Source organism: Chenopodium quinoa, unplaced genomic scaffold, assembly GCF_001683475.1.
Source record: "Chenopodium quinoa cultivar QQ74 unplaced genomic scaffold, ASM168347v1, whole genome shotgun sequence".
Classification (NCBI taxonomy): domain Eukaryota; kingdom Viridiplantae; phylum Streptophyta; class Magnoliopsida; order Caryophyllales; family Amaranthaceae; genus Chenopodium; species Chenopodium quinoa.
In genome coordinates this window covers 19,301-34,904 of record NW_018743602.1, presented here as the reverse complement: position 1 = coordinate 34,904, position 15,604 = coordinate 19,301, and the positions used below count along the sequence as shown (strand labels likewise).

General features: G+C 43.9%; 1 protein-coding gene across 1 annotated transcript; it reads left to right on the top strand.

Moving 5' to 3' along the window:
• The first annotated feature begins 13,492 nt into the window (after window positions 1-13,492).
• Window positions 13,493-13,825, top strand: LOC110682857. Its single transcript, XM_021859200.1, has one exon. The coding sequence runs from the start codon at window positions 13,493-13,495 to the stop codon at window positions 13,823-13,825; it is 333 nt and encodes a 110-aa protein (XP_021714892.1).
• Window positions 13,826-15,604: the final 1,779 nt, after the last annotated feature.

Below are 15,604 nucleotides of genomic sequence, written 5' to 3'. Positions count from 1 at the left end.
TGACATCCCGATTGGCAGTGTGCCATTGGTTTAGGGCAGCCTGTGTGACCTCCTCATTAGGAGCGTCAGGCATTTCCTCATCAAGGACGTATTCCTTTGACTCTTGCATGAGAACTATATTCGCAAGTTCCTTTGCCAATCGAGGAAGTTTGTCCCACTCAATTTCTCCTTATCGAGAATTAAGCGTAACGAAAATTGGTTGTTGTTGGTGTTATTTGCAGACATGTTTCTACAACTAAAAGAATTTGTAATGAAAAACCATTCATAAAACCAATAGTTTGAAATTTAAAGCATACATGCAAATTTTCAATCTTATTAAGCGTTTTATCCACACATTAAAAATTTTCCCTATATAGGCGAGAATTAAACGATTCCAAGACCCCATAAATCAAGACGTAGTGATTAAGCATGCTTTGGCTTGTCTAAACACTTAATATTTAAAGGTAAGCAATCCAATTGCCAATAGCTCTAAGCTATATATTCTTGGTTAGATAAAATGTCGCATCTAATGCTTCCATGATGTTTATCTCCATTGCCACGACATCTAAGGACTCCTTCCCGATATCGTTGAGTTTAACCAAAATCAACTTGTATACCTAGTATACCTTACGTTCCTAGGAAAGTAATGATGCCTTGCTTTGGCATAGCCCATCACTATTCTCATTCGTTCGGTAAGTGTTATTTTGGAATGACAAATTTTAACTCAATTTTATAGGGACCTAGGGTTTCTATGTTGGCTGATTTAAGTGAACTAAATTAATAATTCAACATTCGAATTCCTAAACATGCATCTAACATCGCAATTATATATGAGCATAAGCGTAAATATATAAAACATAAATAAAGATGCATTTGGCAACTAGCATGACCTCTTGAAACTTGAATCTTCAAATCTTCAAGGGCCTTCATTACAACTTCTTAGCTTCGTCTTCTTAGAAACGCCATCTTCGAGACATCACCACCAATTATGCAACTACTAATAAGACTAGGACTAATCTAAATATTAAGGTTCAAAAATACTCAACGGCACGTAGTCCGTATTTAGATTTACAAAAATACATAACGGAACGTAGTCCGTATTTACTATCCTAGTCGGGCCCCACTAGTTGCCGTATTGTAAAATCTGCATTAGAATATCTATTCCATTCATCCATTCACTTCTAAAGTGAATGGCCCAAGCATTTTACAAAATAAATTAAGCAACAATAATGCAAAACGCGCTTAATTAATAACTAGTAACTAACTTAGGTGGTTAATCCGATTAACGCGCTTAATTAAAACTAGTCAGAGTTGTTATCCGATTATGTGAATTAACGCAATAATAATAGCTCAAACGATTAATGAAGCTCCCACTAAATTCCACATCCAACTTAATTAAAATTAATCCAATTAAAATTAATTAAGTTGGTTAACCCAAAATTTTGCCAAGTAATTTTGCAAGGCCGGGAAAGACCGAGGCCTAGCCTCATTTTAAATAAAAAAAAACCGCAAAATAATAGTCCCTCAATGGCCGAGCGCCTAGCATCCAAGCCATGAGGCTAGACTTGCTAGGCCCCCATGCCTTGCTGCTGTGCGTGGGTGCTACTCGCACATCCATATCAGCGTGCTAGTACTGGCAGCGTCGTAGCATGCTTGCGTGTCGCTGGCGCTAGCATCGTGCTTCTGCGCATGCTCGTGCTGGCCTGCAGGTGCTGCTATGTAAGCTGGGTACTTCCTGGCAGTGCGCACCCCACGCACCACACGCACGCTTTCTTGCACATACTCGCACACACTTGCACATGCTTTGCCTCGGCAGCAACATGTAGGCTACCGCAAGGAGCCCTTCTGGTCGAGCCTAGGAACTCGAAGCTTCGGCTTCGATTTTGTGCTTGTTGTGCTTCCAGATTTTATTTAGAATTTTTGTGTGACATAAAAAATTAATTCTAAATTGATTTTAAGACTAATATTGAGCAATATTGAAAATAAAACAAGTCCAACTTGATTAAATTAAATTTTAGTGCACAAACCAACATTAATTCAAGAACCATTCTTTAAATTATTTTTGGCTCAACTTGATGCAACAAAAATTGAGGGCTATTCTCACAATTAATTTAACTAACAGAAATTACCAATGAGATTTGACAAAAAAGGTTGAAAAAATAAATAATCATCCAATGAAAAATTTATCCAACACTTACTTATGCATATTTGAATATTGTAATCTTCCAATATGAAAAACAATAATATTTCAAGCACAAGTATGAACATTTAAGATTTTAATCAACTTAAAAATGATTAAAACCAAAATTAGTTCATTATGGATTTTAGCAAATTAGGATCCAACCAAATAAACAATTAAAGATTGAATCTTTAACATTTTAGGGGCTTCAAAAATACATATTCAATATAAACATTCACACTCCAAACAATTAATTTGCAAAAATGTGAAATTGCAAGTTTACGTGAAAATAAGAGCTCTCCAAATTAAGCACCAATTATGACTTCATAAACATGCTTAATAAGGGTTAAAATTGCAGAATATTAATGATATAATCAAACACATAATCCAACAATTGCATGTCATAATTAATCAAGGTTTAAAGATTTAAAATTTTCGTCAAAAACGAAAAACCTCTCGAAAAACCACTTTATGGGTGGATTATGGCTTCTGGAAGGTTATTTTTAAAAACTATGTAGATAAAGAATGATATAGAACATCGATCCTACCCAAAATTCACTATTTTTGAGTCGAAATCAGGGTTCGTAGGCCAAAATTAGCACAAATACGATTTTAATCTAATTAAAAATGAGGTCCTAATCAAATTAGGGTGCTAAACCAGAAATATAAATCCATTTAAATCACCTTAATTAATTTTTAATTGTAAAAATTAAATGCAAGAGGCTCTTACACCGCTGTTGGGTTTCGTGATGTCCGACACTACGCAGAAACAAAAACCTGAAAATCGGATCGCATGCACAATAACTACAACATAAACAAAAGCATGCAAATGAATAAAACACGAACACATAAAGAGAACAGAGAGAAAGAAACTCACCCTAGACGCGTGCTTCGCTCACTCAATGAGCTCGGACTTGAAAGCTTCAAGCTCCACAAGTACGAAACCTCCGACGGCTCACACCTTCGCTAACCGAACCGCAACCGGCCCTTACCCCGTAGCTTAGACGGGGCTAGAGTAAAAATAACTTAGAGTTTACGAACTAAGGTTTTCTCGCTTTTGGAGATCCCTTAGAGTTCACCAACTCAAGTGAAAATCTCAATACCAATAATTGGTATTTATAGGGAAATGTTCCCAAGAATTCCCATATCTTTCAATGTGGGATAGTTGGTAAAAAGGCAAAATAAGATTTAATTTAATTCTAAATTAAATTAAAAAGCTAAAACAATCACCAAACAACAAGTGGCACAAGGAGAGCAAGGGGTTAGGTGAGGACCACATGGGAGGACCACACCTCCCTTGCTCCCTAACAAAAAAAATGGCCGGGTGCAATAGGAAGCCGCCAAGTGGCAGCCCGCCTTGGGCACCAAGGCAGCCATGCTGGAGCGCGAGCCCTCGGCTTGGCCTGCCAGCTGGGTCTTCCCACACCAGCAAGCCACTAAGCTCGGTGCTAGCAGCAGCAGCAACGCGCTGGTGCGAGTGCTTGGGCCTGCTAGCCTGGCTAGCTAGCGCTAACAGCAGCTAGCGAGGCCCAGCACGCTAGCATGCGGCTAGCCTTGCTAGCATTGCTAGCGTGCGAGCTCAGCCAGCAAGCCCCAGCCAACACCCGCATGGGGCAACTGGGCTTGCGGCCTTGTTAGCGGCTATGACTAGCAGCCTTATATAGCCTAGCCCTCGCTTGGCTAGGGCAATGCGAGGCTACGACAATATTTTGACATGTCGTTTGGCTGATTTTTCCGTCTAGTCGATTCATAAATTCGACTCAACTTTTGACGCTCGGTTTCGACACTCTAAGCTCGGAATCCGACATCTTAGTTCGTAAAATCTCTATTGACTTATTTAATCCTTCGGATTAATTCGTCGCTTCGGTTCGGGTACATGATTGGGTGTGACCCGAATGGTTCAGTCAAGATTAAGCTGTAATATTAATTATACATTAATATTACTAATCACAAGCGACCTCTAGCTAGGCACTTCGATTACTTAATTAATTCTGAACACTCTATCGGAATAATATACTTGTTCGCAGGACACCATTCTTTTCAAGGTTATTTGCTTAGGGTCCCTGATCTTCACAAAGGGAAAAATTAGGTATGGCTAAGTGTTTTCACTTAACTAACCTAAATACAAGTATAAAGGAAAGTCGAGGGTCCAACTACTGGAAACGGTTATGGTCAATTGTTTTTAATCTACTCCTAATAAGCTAGGTCGATCTTAAAGATGTGAGAAGATAATACTAACAAGTAATCATCTATGAACACTAAGAAATCAATTAAAATTAATATAGGGAATGAGATCCACATGCATTCATGATAGTTAAGCTAATCAAGGAATCGAGCAATTCAAGTAATGTAAAGACAAATAATAGGAGCAATTAGGAGCCTTCAACCAATCATCCTCATAGTATCTAACCAAGATCCCTCTTAAGAAAAATAATCGAATAAACATGATCAATTCTCAACCAATTATAATGAACTTAATCATGTAATCATGCTTAACATCATGGTTAGCTACTCCAATTAAACAAAACAACTTGCAAACCTCTTTCAACCAATCTAATTACAATACAAGAGCTACTCAAATTCCCAAATCAATCTTATAATCAATCAAGCAAGCCTAACTAAAACCCTAGCAAGCAAGCTACTTGTTTCGGGGTTTTTTGTGTCCCTTGAGAGAGTTACGTCACTAAGTCTAGATTCTGGGAGCCTGTACCTGCAAAACAACGGAGACTCCGGTCGGGTGGAGTTCTGCCTCCAACCATCAAGTTAGAACCGGTCAAAGAATGTAAAAAGGTGTGGAAAGTAAAGTGAGATCTTCTCGGATTCCAAGATTAGGTGTTTTATCAGAGGTGAGAGAATTAAGTGGTTTAAATCATTGAATGTTGTCCCCAAACTGGGGTGAATCTCCGTATTTATAGGTTCATTGGGATTTGTGCCCCTGTCCAAGGTTACAGAAACCTAGGACTAATGGGCTGCGCCGTTTTAGGGCAGTCTAGGGAATTGGGCCTTGAAGGCCGCCAATTCCATGCGGGGTATCTTCCTGCCACATGTCTAGCCCTGGTAGGTCCACTTTGGGCTCTCCCTAGGGTGACACGTGTCACGCTTTGGTTGGTCCACGTGGCAGGGTAAAATACCAAATCATTTTCCCCTCACAGGGGTGACGTGGTGCGGCACGTGACGCCAGTGACATGTGTCATACATGCATGGGTGAACAATATTTTTACTATTTACCTTCTAGAGTAAATGTCAGGGTTGCCCTTGAGACTTTTACCCCTCTATATATATGTTTTCATCCCCTTATTATTTTTGCATATTCACGAGATATTTTCCGAGAGCATCTTTGACTTTTGAGAGAATTTATTTATTGCCGCTTGAGTTCAATCCGCTTGCGTTACAGACGTCCCAAGAGGTTCCTTCGGTACCTACAATACAAGGTAACCGCTTGCTCCATCTCTTTCTTGTTCTTTAAATTTTCGTCTGTGTTTGTTATTACTTGTTTTTCAAAATGGTTTCATAAAAACACACAGCACGACCTAGGGTAGCTATCAGCCGGTCACCAGGGACGGGTGAATCTAGGACTAGGAGTGCCGCCTGCCCCCACTTGGACTCCCCTCTGAAAACTACCCGAATCCGATCGTCTCTGTGTCTATGCAGGACACTATGGTCATAAGTAAAAGGACGGCCTAGGGCCCCATAGGTGATGTGGAAGATGAAGGCGCTATTAGGGTGCCAAGAGATGAGGTTTTTGATCACCCACCTGGCACTCCAAGCACGCAGGATGACTCCATCTTGAACGAGTCAGATGATGAGGCTAATGATAGTGCATCCGGCTTTGAACAAGGGTCATCCCAATCGGATGTGTTTCACGCGGTTCCGAAATAGAACTAAGGTGCCTGTATCCCATGAAGAGCCAGAAAGCTCTGATTCTGCCTCTGACTCAAAGGAGGAGGCCGCCTCTCCTGAAAGAGGACAAGGGGAAGATTCTTCTTCTACTCGAAAAGAATCACTACCTATTTCACCCATGTCTCTGTTGGGACTTAAAGAAATATGTTAAAAAAGCTTGAGGAATTCCGGGACACCTATGTCATGGGGACCGGATATGAGATTCATGTCCCTGACCTGGACGATATAGTCGTCTGGCCAAAGTTATGGGGATTAATGCTTCGGCTGCTACAAAGCATCGATACAAGCGGGCTTGAGATTTCCCCTTGATAACGACGTTGAGAAAATCCTGGACGGATACCGCCTGGGTGTTTGGAAGCTCGACCCTAACTCGTGGGTGAAGGTTCTTAGGTACGTCGGTGCCTGTAAGATGCAGGGGGTGAAACCTGACCTGAATGATACAGTCGTCTGGCCATTTTATCAAAGTTATGGGGATCAATGCTTTGGCTGTTACGAAGCAGCGATATAGGCGGGCTTGAGATTTCCCCTTGATAAAGACGTTGAGAAAATCCTGGACGGATACCGCCTGAGTGTTTGGCAGCTCGCCCCTAACTCGTGGGTGAACGTTCTTGGGTACGTCGCCGCGTGTAAGATGCAGGGGGTGAAACCGGGCTTTGAGGCCTTTGCTTCGATGCAATATTTGAGCAAGGCTCCTAAGGCAGTCGGCCCTGGGTGGTACACCCTAACTTGTCACAAGGGGTTCATGATGACCCTGGCGGAGCTGTTTTTACATCATCTCTTCGCCAGATACCAGGCGGGATCGGTAGTATAACACTCGGATTAGGAACCCGTACCTTCTAGGCCAGAAGGCGATCCTCCCGCCTGTTCCTAATGAAGGCTTGGATTAAATTTTAACGCCTGGCTTATTCAAGGTTTCCACCAAAACCTTAGAGGGAGGGAACAAAAGGGAGATAATTCCCCATAGTTACATCCCTAGGTTTAAGTGGCTAAGGGACCCTTTTTACTTAGCCGCCTGCGGTCTTAGCACAGAAAAAACGAAAGGTAGCTGGTCGGATGAGACCGTCTAGCAAATATATATTTATTCTTCGTATTATTTCTTACTGGCACTCATTCGACCTTTTTTATAGAAGAAGCAATGTCGCAGCTATCTCCGAGTAAGAAACCCGCGAGCTCTGCTTCCACCTATCGCCAAATGATCCGGCAGAAAAACCAGATCTTCAAGAAAGATCATTTGGATCATGTAAGTATTCCACAATTGTCACAGTCAGGAGGACCTTATTGGCTTGAACTTGACGGCTTAACTTAATTTTTAGGAAGGATCAACGAGGCCGCCTGCTTTTGGCGATAAGCCACTGAAGTGTCCGTTTGCTTAGGAGGACCGGACACCCTCTAAATCGAGGATATCTGTGGCGCAGAAAAATCCATCTACCGCCATGTCTAGGGATGATTCCCATCCCTCTACTGCCGGCAAGTCGTCTGCTTCTCTCTAGTCCCTTAAAAACCCGGATGTCCCCCGGACGTCGAAGAGTGGAAAACCACTCACTGCTGTTGTCGGCTCAGCAGCAACAGGCGGGCATGTAAAAGGCGGACGCAAAGACAGGCGTCCTAAAGACTTGGAGGTTGAGCTCCCATGTATTAGTGCCTTCAATCAATTACCTTACCCTAATAGGGTAAAGTCTTATCAGTAGTCGCCCAACAGCTCTGAAGACACCCGGTCTATAGGTCGGGCTTATGTCTACTTCTCACCAAGTGTTGAATGTGCAGATGCTACCCAAAGACCGGATATACAGCAGTTCGCTAAGAACATGTTGAAGGCCGTCTCTACCGAGGAGCGGGACTCTGTGAGGGGGGTTGGCACCCTCAACTTTGATGCCATTTTAGCGCTTCTAGCTGAGGTAACCTGTTTTTAAGTTGGAAAATATTTCTGACCCCTCTCGTGCTATTTGTATATTGATGATCTTCTTTGCCGGATGCAGGCCATGCTGCGGGTGAATAGGCTCAAGAAGCCGTTCTCTGACAAACAAAAAGAGGTAAAGAGTGCCAAAGAAAGGGCCGTCTCTGCTCTAGACCAAGCCAAAGCACTCACTCATTATATCCAGCATTCTTAGGCGGAGGCCAACCTGCAAGTCAAGCAGCAGCTAGAGGTGGCCCAAAAGAGGGTATCTGAGCTTTAGGGCAAGCTGAAGTCAGCCAAGGACGAGCTTGAGAAGCATGAGGATGTCAGTAGGGAAACAGACAGCCTCCGCCATCAAAACGAGAATCTGAAAAGAAAACTCGCCAACCAGGAAGAGCAACCAAGGACGAAAAGAGGTAGCTAGTCGAGAAGAATGAGGCCGACTGTGCCATCCGGATGAGAATGGCTTGGAATGCTTTGCATCCTGACGACAACTACTCCGTTTGGGAGTATCGTTTTGAGCAAGCCGCTGAAGAGCTTGACGAGGAGCGGCCACAGGCGGAGAAAAAGGGCAAAGCTGATGAAGACATGGCTGAGAATGAGGACTTCGAGCATGATGGGGGTCATCCGATTGATGGGAATGTCGAAGAGTCCTCCCCTCAAGATGACCAAGTTTAAATCTTCCTTTAGCCGAATGGCCTGACAATTACTTTTCCGGCCTACGTGTCACTAGACGCTTGACCCTCATCAACTGAACTGACATCCAGCCGTCTGACATGGTCCTTGGTGCCCCTGATTGTTGGGCCCCCTCCAGCAAAGCCGCCTGCTATCGTGTAGATCGACTCTTTTTTAGTGTCTAAACTACTAGAAGGTTGGGCATCCTTTTAAAACGACTGCCCGGGGTTTATCTTCAAGGTCACCTTAGACTTTAGGATGTAAGACTTCAACACCACCTTATCAGCCAGATGGTCCAACAGCCGTTTGAGACTATATCATTTGTTGGTGTCGTGGCCAATATCCTCATGGAAGTGGCAGTACATGTTTTTGTTCCGATTTTTGGCGAAACCTTTCGTAGTAGCGGGCTTCTCTATGGTCACCCGGTCCTTTATCTCCATGAGGATGGAGTAGCAGTCTTTGTTAAACTCGTACTTTGGGATGTACGGTTAAAACTCTTTCTTTTTCATCTGGGACGGCTGATCAGAGTCATCAACCGCTAGGATCTCTTTTCTCTTCTTACTCTCTTCAGCTTTCTTAGCCGGCTGAGCTTGCCGATTCTCTTTTTTTTCAGACTTCTTGGAGTTCGACTGCTTGCTGATGGAGCAGAGCTTGGTCGCCTGTATATAGGCTTCCGCCACCATCAGCGCTTTCTGGAGGGTGGCAACCTTCTTTCTAACGAGTTCAAACTTAAAAGTCGACCCGTCCTTCAGACCCTTGAAGAAGTCTGTATAAGCCACATCGATAGACAGCCCTTGAATCTGGATTCTCACCAAAATTGAACCGGCTGACGTACGACCACAACCCTTCTCTATCCCCCTGCTGCACTGCACCCAAGTCAAGACTTGTTTTCTTAGTAGGGATATTCATAGAGAAGTTAGAAGCAAACAAGAACGCAAGCGTCTTGAAGCTATTTATGCAGCCGGCTGGAAAATTGCCGAACCATTGTTGGGCGATTCCCTTCAATGTAGCCTGGAAGCATGGGCACCAGGTGGCGTCATCCAACCCTGGAAGTACATGAGGTTGGTGTAGGCGATGAGGTGTTCTTCAGGGTTGGTGGTACCATAATAAGTACCCACCAAAACATTTTTAACCTTGGCCGGCTGTGCCGCCTCGGTTTTTTCCTTGGAGAACGCAGAAGGTTGTTCCCCAAGTTTTAGCAGATAGAGCTGCCAGTCCAAAGGTTGTACCTTCGCGCCGCCTGACCCCTAAAGAGGGTCGGTTGCATGTAAGGTTGTCCATACGGCATGCATGGCTGCTGAGGCACATACGTGGCCTAATGGATCATTTGAGGGCTACTGTGGACGAACGACTGCCTAACTGACTCTCTCATACAGATTAAGAATACCTCATTGAGGTATTCTGGATGCTGTCTGGGTCACTCGACGTTGAAGCGGACTCAAACAGTTGCCAGTTTCTCTTCTGCTCGATTAGGAACCAGGCATTAGAGTATGTCTTCTTTGAGCCATCCGGCTGGACATGCTAGATGGCCTTCTTCTTCCCTGCCTCAGGGAATCAGATCTTGGAAAGATCAATCAAGGGCCGCTTCCCCTCCTTTAATTTAGGATGCGGAGTGGGCTCTCGGTCCTAGACTGACTTGTTCTTCTCAGAGTGAGAAGGCTTCTTGGCCGACTAACCCTTGCTTGGACCAGCCGTCCTCTTTGTGATCAAATCCTTGATCTCTCCCTTGAAACTTGACATGAGTTTTATTATCTCATCTCGCGTAACAAGTGCAGTCTCCTCTACCGCCTAGGGCTGACCAAATGGCTGGTCGGACGACCTGCCTGGACCCGATTGATCATTGCCCTGTTCCCTTATATCTTTGGGACTGATGCGTCTGGTTTTGAGTTACCTGTTTTAATTATTTATTGTTGTCCCCAAAGTGGGGTAAATCTCCCTATTTATAGGGTCATTGGGATTTGTGCCCCTGTCCTATGTTACGGAAACCTAGGACTAATGGGTTACGCCGTTTTAGGGCAGTCTAGGGAATTGGGCCTTAAAGGCCGCCAATTCCATGCGGGTTATCTGCTTGCCACATGTCTAGCCCTGGTAGGTCCACTTTGGGCTGTCCCTAGGGGGACACGTGTCACGCTCTGGTTGGTCCACGTGGCAGGGTAAAATACCCAAATCATTTTCCCCTCACAGGGGTGACGTGGCGCAGCACGTGACGCCAGTGACAAGTGTCATACACGTATGGGTGAACAATATTTTTACTGTTTACCTTCTGGAGTAAATGTCAGGGTTGCCCCTGGGACTTTTACCCTTATATATATGTTTTCATCCCCTTATTTTCGCATATTCACGAGATATTTTCCGAGAGAATCTTTGACTTTTGAGAGAATTTGTTTATTGCCGCTTGAGTTTGATCCGCTTGCATTACAGACGTCCCAAGAGGTTCTTTCAGTACCAACAATACAATGTAACCGCCTGCTCCTTCTCTTTCTTGTTCTTTAAATTTTCGTCTGTGTTTGTTATTCCTTGTTTTTCAAAATGGTTTCACAAACACACACAGCACGACCTAGGGTAATCAGCCGGTCACCAGGGATGGGTGAATCTAGGACTAGGAGTGCCGCCTGCCCCCACTTGGATTCCCCTCTGCAAACATACCCCAATCCGACCGTCTCTGTGCCTATGCAGGACACTATGGTCATAACTAAAAGGACAGCTTAGGGCCCCGTAGGTGATGAGGAAGATGGCAGCGCTATTGAATTCAATTAATAAATCTAAAGCAAGAATTAACCATAATTGAAGAAAAAATATTCTAATCAAAGAATCAATCAACAAAACTAAATCAACAAGTAATTAAAGAATGCAATAAAGATGAGATAGAGTAAAATGCTCATTAAATAGTTGAGAAGATTTCCAAAGCAATTGTCACACTTGATTCTTCAATCTTTGAATTCTCTCTATTGAAATTTCTCACTTTCTCTCTCTAAACTACTAATTTAACTACAATCTAGAGAGAGGAGCTCTCAACCTATGAAAGGAATGGTGTCCTTCCATCAAGTGTATTATTCCAATAGAGGGTTCAGAATTATTAGAAAGCTAATTCTTCAGTGAGGTCAAGTGATCAGAATGCCTAGGTGGAGGCCGCTTCCGATCAGTAATATTAATGCATAATTAATATTACGGCTTAATCTTTGCTTAACCCTTCGGGTCGTACCTGTATCAAATAACCGATCCGAAACGACGGATCAATCCTAAGGATTAGATGAGTCATTAGAGTATTATGAACAAAGACGTCGGATGTTGAGCTTAGAGCGTCGAAACCGAGCGTCGCAAGTCGAGTCGAGTTTAGAATTCGACGAGATGAGAAATCAAACAAGCGACAAGTTCGAGCTAGGTTGGCTAGGCATGCGAGTGCTAGGCTAGCTTAAGCTACTATGCGCATCGTAAGCCATGTCGCAAGCCTAGCATGCATTGCGTGCTAGGCCAAGCATGCTAGCAAGGCTGGTGCACGAGGCCGCAAGCATGCTAGCTTTCTAGTGTGCTGGGCCATGCACCCAGCCGCAAGCGTGCATCGCATAGCACTCGCACAACAGCTCGCTATGCGTGCTTCTGCTATGGGCTGTGCATGCTGGGCATCGCATAGCAGCAGCGCTCTCGCTAGCACGAGCATTGTAGCAGCGTGCTAGGCATGCTGGGATGTGCGTGCATGCTAGCGTAGCAGCACCAAGCACTACACCACTCGCATAGCAAGCACGCACCAAGCAGCAGCACACATCATCGCATGCGTGCGTGCTGGTTGGCTGCGCATGTGCTGGGTGCTCGTTGGCTGCGCGTGTGTTGCGTGCTGGCTGGCTGGGCTGCCCAGCCTTGGTGCTAGGCGCCAGCTGGCAGCCTTGGCAGGCTTCCAGCAATCCAAGTGGCGAGGTGTGTGCGGTTTTGTGTGGGGACCGAAATTGAGGGGTTGCTTGGTGAGCAAGGGGATTTGGTCCCCCCTTTGAATGGTCCTCACCTACTCTCTCCCTCTATGTGACACTTGAAGGCTCCTCTGTTGGGTTCTCTTGCTCCAAGATTTCAATGTGGAAATTAAAGACAAAAAGGGAGCAAAGAATGTTGTTGCAGATCACTTGTCAAGGATCAGGTATGATGAGGGGAAGGATTCTCTTCCTATTGATGATTCTTTCCCTGATGACCACTTGTTTACAATTGTAGAGCAACACCCTTGGTATGCAAATTATGCTAATTATTTTGTGGGTGGTACTCTACCTCCTGATATGTCCTACCAACAGAAAAAGAGGTTCCTTTTTTTTTATGTAAAACATTATGTTTGGGATGATCCTTTTTTGTTTCGTGAGTGTGCAGATGGACTATTTCGCAGGTGTGTTCCAGAATGGGAAGTCCACGGTGTACTTAAAAGATGTCACAACTCACCATATGGTGGACATCATGGTCCCACCAAGACGGTTGTAAAGATCAATGAGTCGGGTTTCTATTGGCCCAGCATGTTTAAGGATTCTCACTCCACTCCTTTGTTCAAGCTTGTAACTCTTGCCAGAGGACTTGCAACATCTCGCGGCAGCATGAGATGCCTCAAACTAGTATTTTGGAAGTGAAATTTTTTATGTTCGGGGTGTTGATTATATGGGACCTTTTCCCTCATCAAAAGGGAATCGATATATCCTTGTCGCCGTTGATTATGTATCCAAGTGGGTTGAAGCCATTGCCACACCTACTAATGATGCCAAGGTGGTCCATAAGCTTTTTAAGAAAACCATTTTTCCTAGATTTAGAGTCCCTAGAGCCGTTTTAGTGATGGAGGATCTCACTTTCATGAGAGGAAGTTAGATACCCTTCTCAAGAAGTATGGTGTTTACCGTAGGATGGGTTTAGCTTATCATCTCCAAACTAGTGGCCAAGTTGAGGTTTCTAACCGCGAGATTAAGGCTATTCTAGAGAAGGTGGTAGCAAAGTCTAGGAAGGATTGGAGCGATAAGTTAGATGACACTCTTTGGGCATATAGAACTGCATTTAAGACCCCCATTGGTACTTCCCCCTATAGACTCGTGTATGGAAAATCATGTCACCTTCCAGTGGAATTAGAGTATAAGGCTTATTGGGCAATTAAAGAGCTCAATTTGGATGCTAAGTTAGCGGGAGAAAAGAGGCTACTACAACTTAACCAACTAGATGAGTTTAGGTTGATGGCCCTATGATAGTGCACATGTCTACAAGGAGAAGACCAAGAAATGGCATGACAAGATGATCCTTCCGAGAGAATTCAAAGAGGGTGATAAGGTCTTGTTCTTCAATTCTAGACTCAAACTGTTCCCAGGAAAGTTAAATTCAAGGTGGTCGGGTCCTTTCACTGTTAAAAGGGCAAACAAATTCGGTTCTATGGAGTTATATGATGAACATAGTGGTGATTTTAAGGTAAATGGCCAAAGATTGAAATTATACCATGAAGGGGCTACGATTGGTGCAGTTGAATTACTTCACCTAATCGATTCCATCTAATCTTGATCGACATATAGTAAGGTCGTGCGGGACCTAGATAAACCAGCGCTTTGCGGGAGGGAACCCGTATTTTCTTGCTTTTTAGAATAATTTTTCCCTTATTTTGTCTTTTGAGAGGAGGGAATTTAATGTGTTTTAGAGTATTTTGTACAGGTTGGAGAAAAAGAGTTAGCCAAATTTTGAAGAGAAAAAGAAAAAAAAAATTGGACTCATAATACTATACCGCGCCCGACTGGGCGAGCATCCACCCGACCGGGCGCGACAGAAAGTCCGTATACGAGCAATTTCGCCCGACCGAGCGAGATGGCGCCTGACCGGGCGCGAGGGAAAGAAAGATTTTATCCTAAAAATCGCCCGACCGGGCGAACATCCGCCTGACTGGGCGCGAGAATAAAGTTTGAAAAAAGAGTCAAATTCGCCCGACCGGGCGCGAGAGGAAGCAAACTTGGAACCTTAATCCCACCCGACCGGGCGAGAGTACGCCCGACCGAGCTTGAGCCCAGCAAATTTCAATTCGCTAGATCGCCCGACCGGGCGCGCCTATACCTTCCTACGTGATTTCTTCTTCTTTCTCCTTTCTTCTTCTTTCTTTCTTCTTTCTTACACTTTCCTCCATAGTTTCTCTCTAAAACTCAATTTTCTCTACCTTCTCTCTAAGATCTCTCCTCCAATTCTCACCCAAACTCAGATATTTTTACATATTCCTTCTCCTCTCTTCACCTTCTTTATTTCTATCCTAATTTTGTGTGTTTTTGAAAAAAAAATTGTAATATATTCAAGATGTTTGGAAAGAGGGCAAGAACACAAGGGGGGCGTGGTTCGGGCTCGAGTGCACCAGTCGACCCAGAGCTACAACTACCTCAGTGGCCGACGATCAAGATTGCAACTTCGCAACAACGTGAACGGCTCATCAACCTCTACGAACGGGAGGTAAATCCTTCTCGGTGGTTACACCGAGACACCCTTCAATCTCTAGGTTTATATGAGCATGTTAGACGTTTCATGAATGATATAGCATGCGAAAATTTATTGATATGCACTATCCCACTTATAGAGAAATAACATGTGAATTTCTATCCTCCTTGAATGTGATTCAATCAAATAATGGTCCTATTTTGCATTTTAGGTTGAATAATAGAAATGTTAGTTTAACCTATGTTGAATTTGCTACTTTGTTTGAACTTGATCCCCATCCCCCCATCCAATGGCATGAAGATTATAAGGCCGATGATATATATCTCACTTTGTCGGGCAAACCTTGCCCAAATTCACAACATGCTAGCGCCCTTCCTTTCCACCACCCTGTCCCTAAAATCTTCCAAAGATTTTCGGGGACTTGTTTTCTAGCTCGTCATGAACCTCAAAACGCCCAAAACCACGAGCTAGCTATCCTAGGACATTATGTTTATGGGTACGGGAAATTGAACATTGCTCGATATATTATTACCCATTTGAGTAGGCTCGCCAATGCTTGTAGT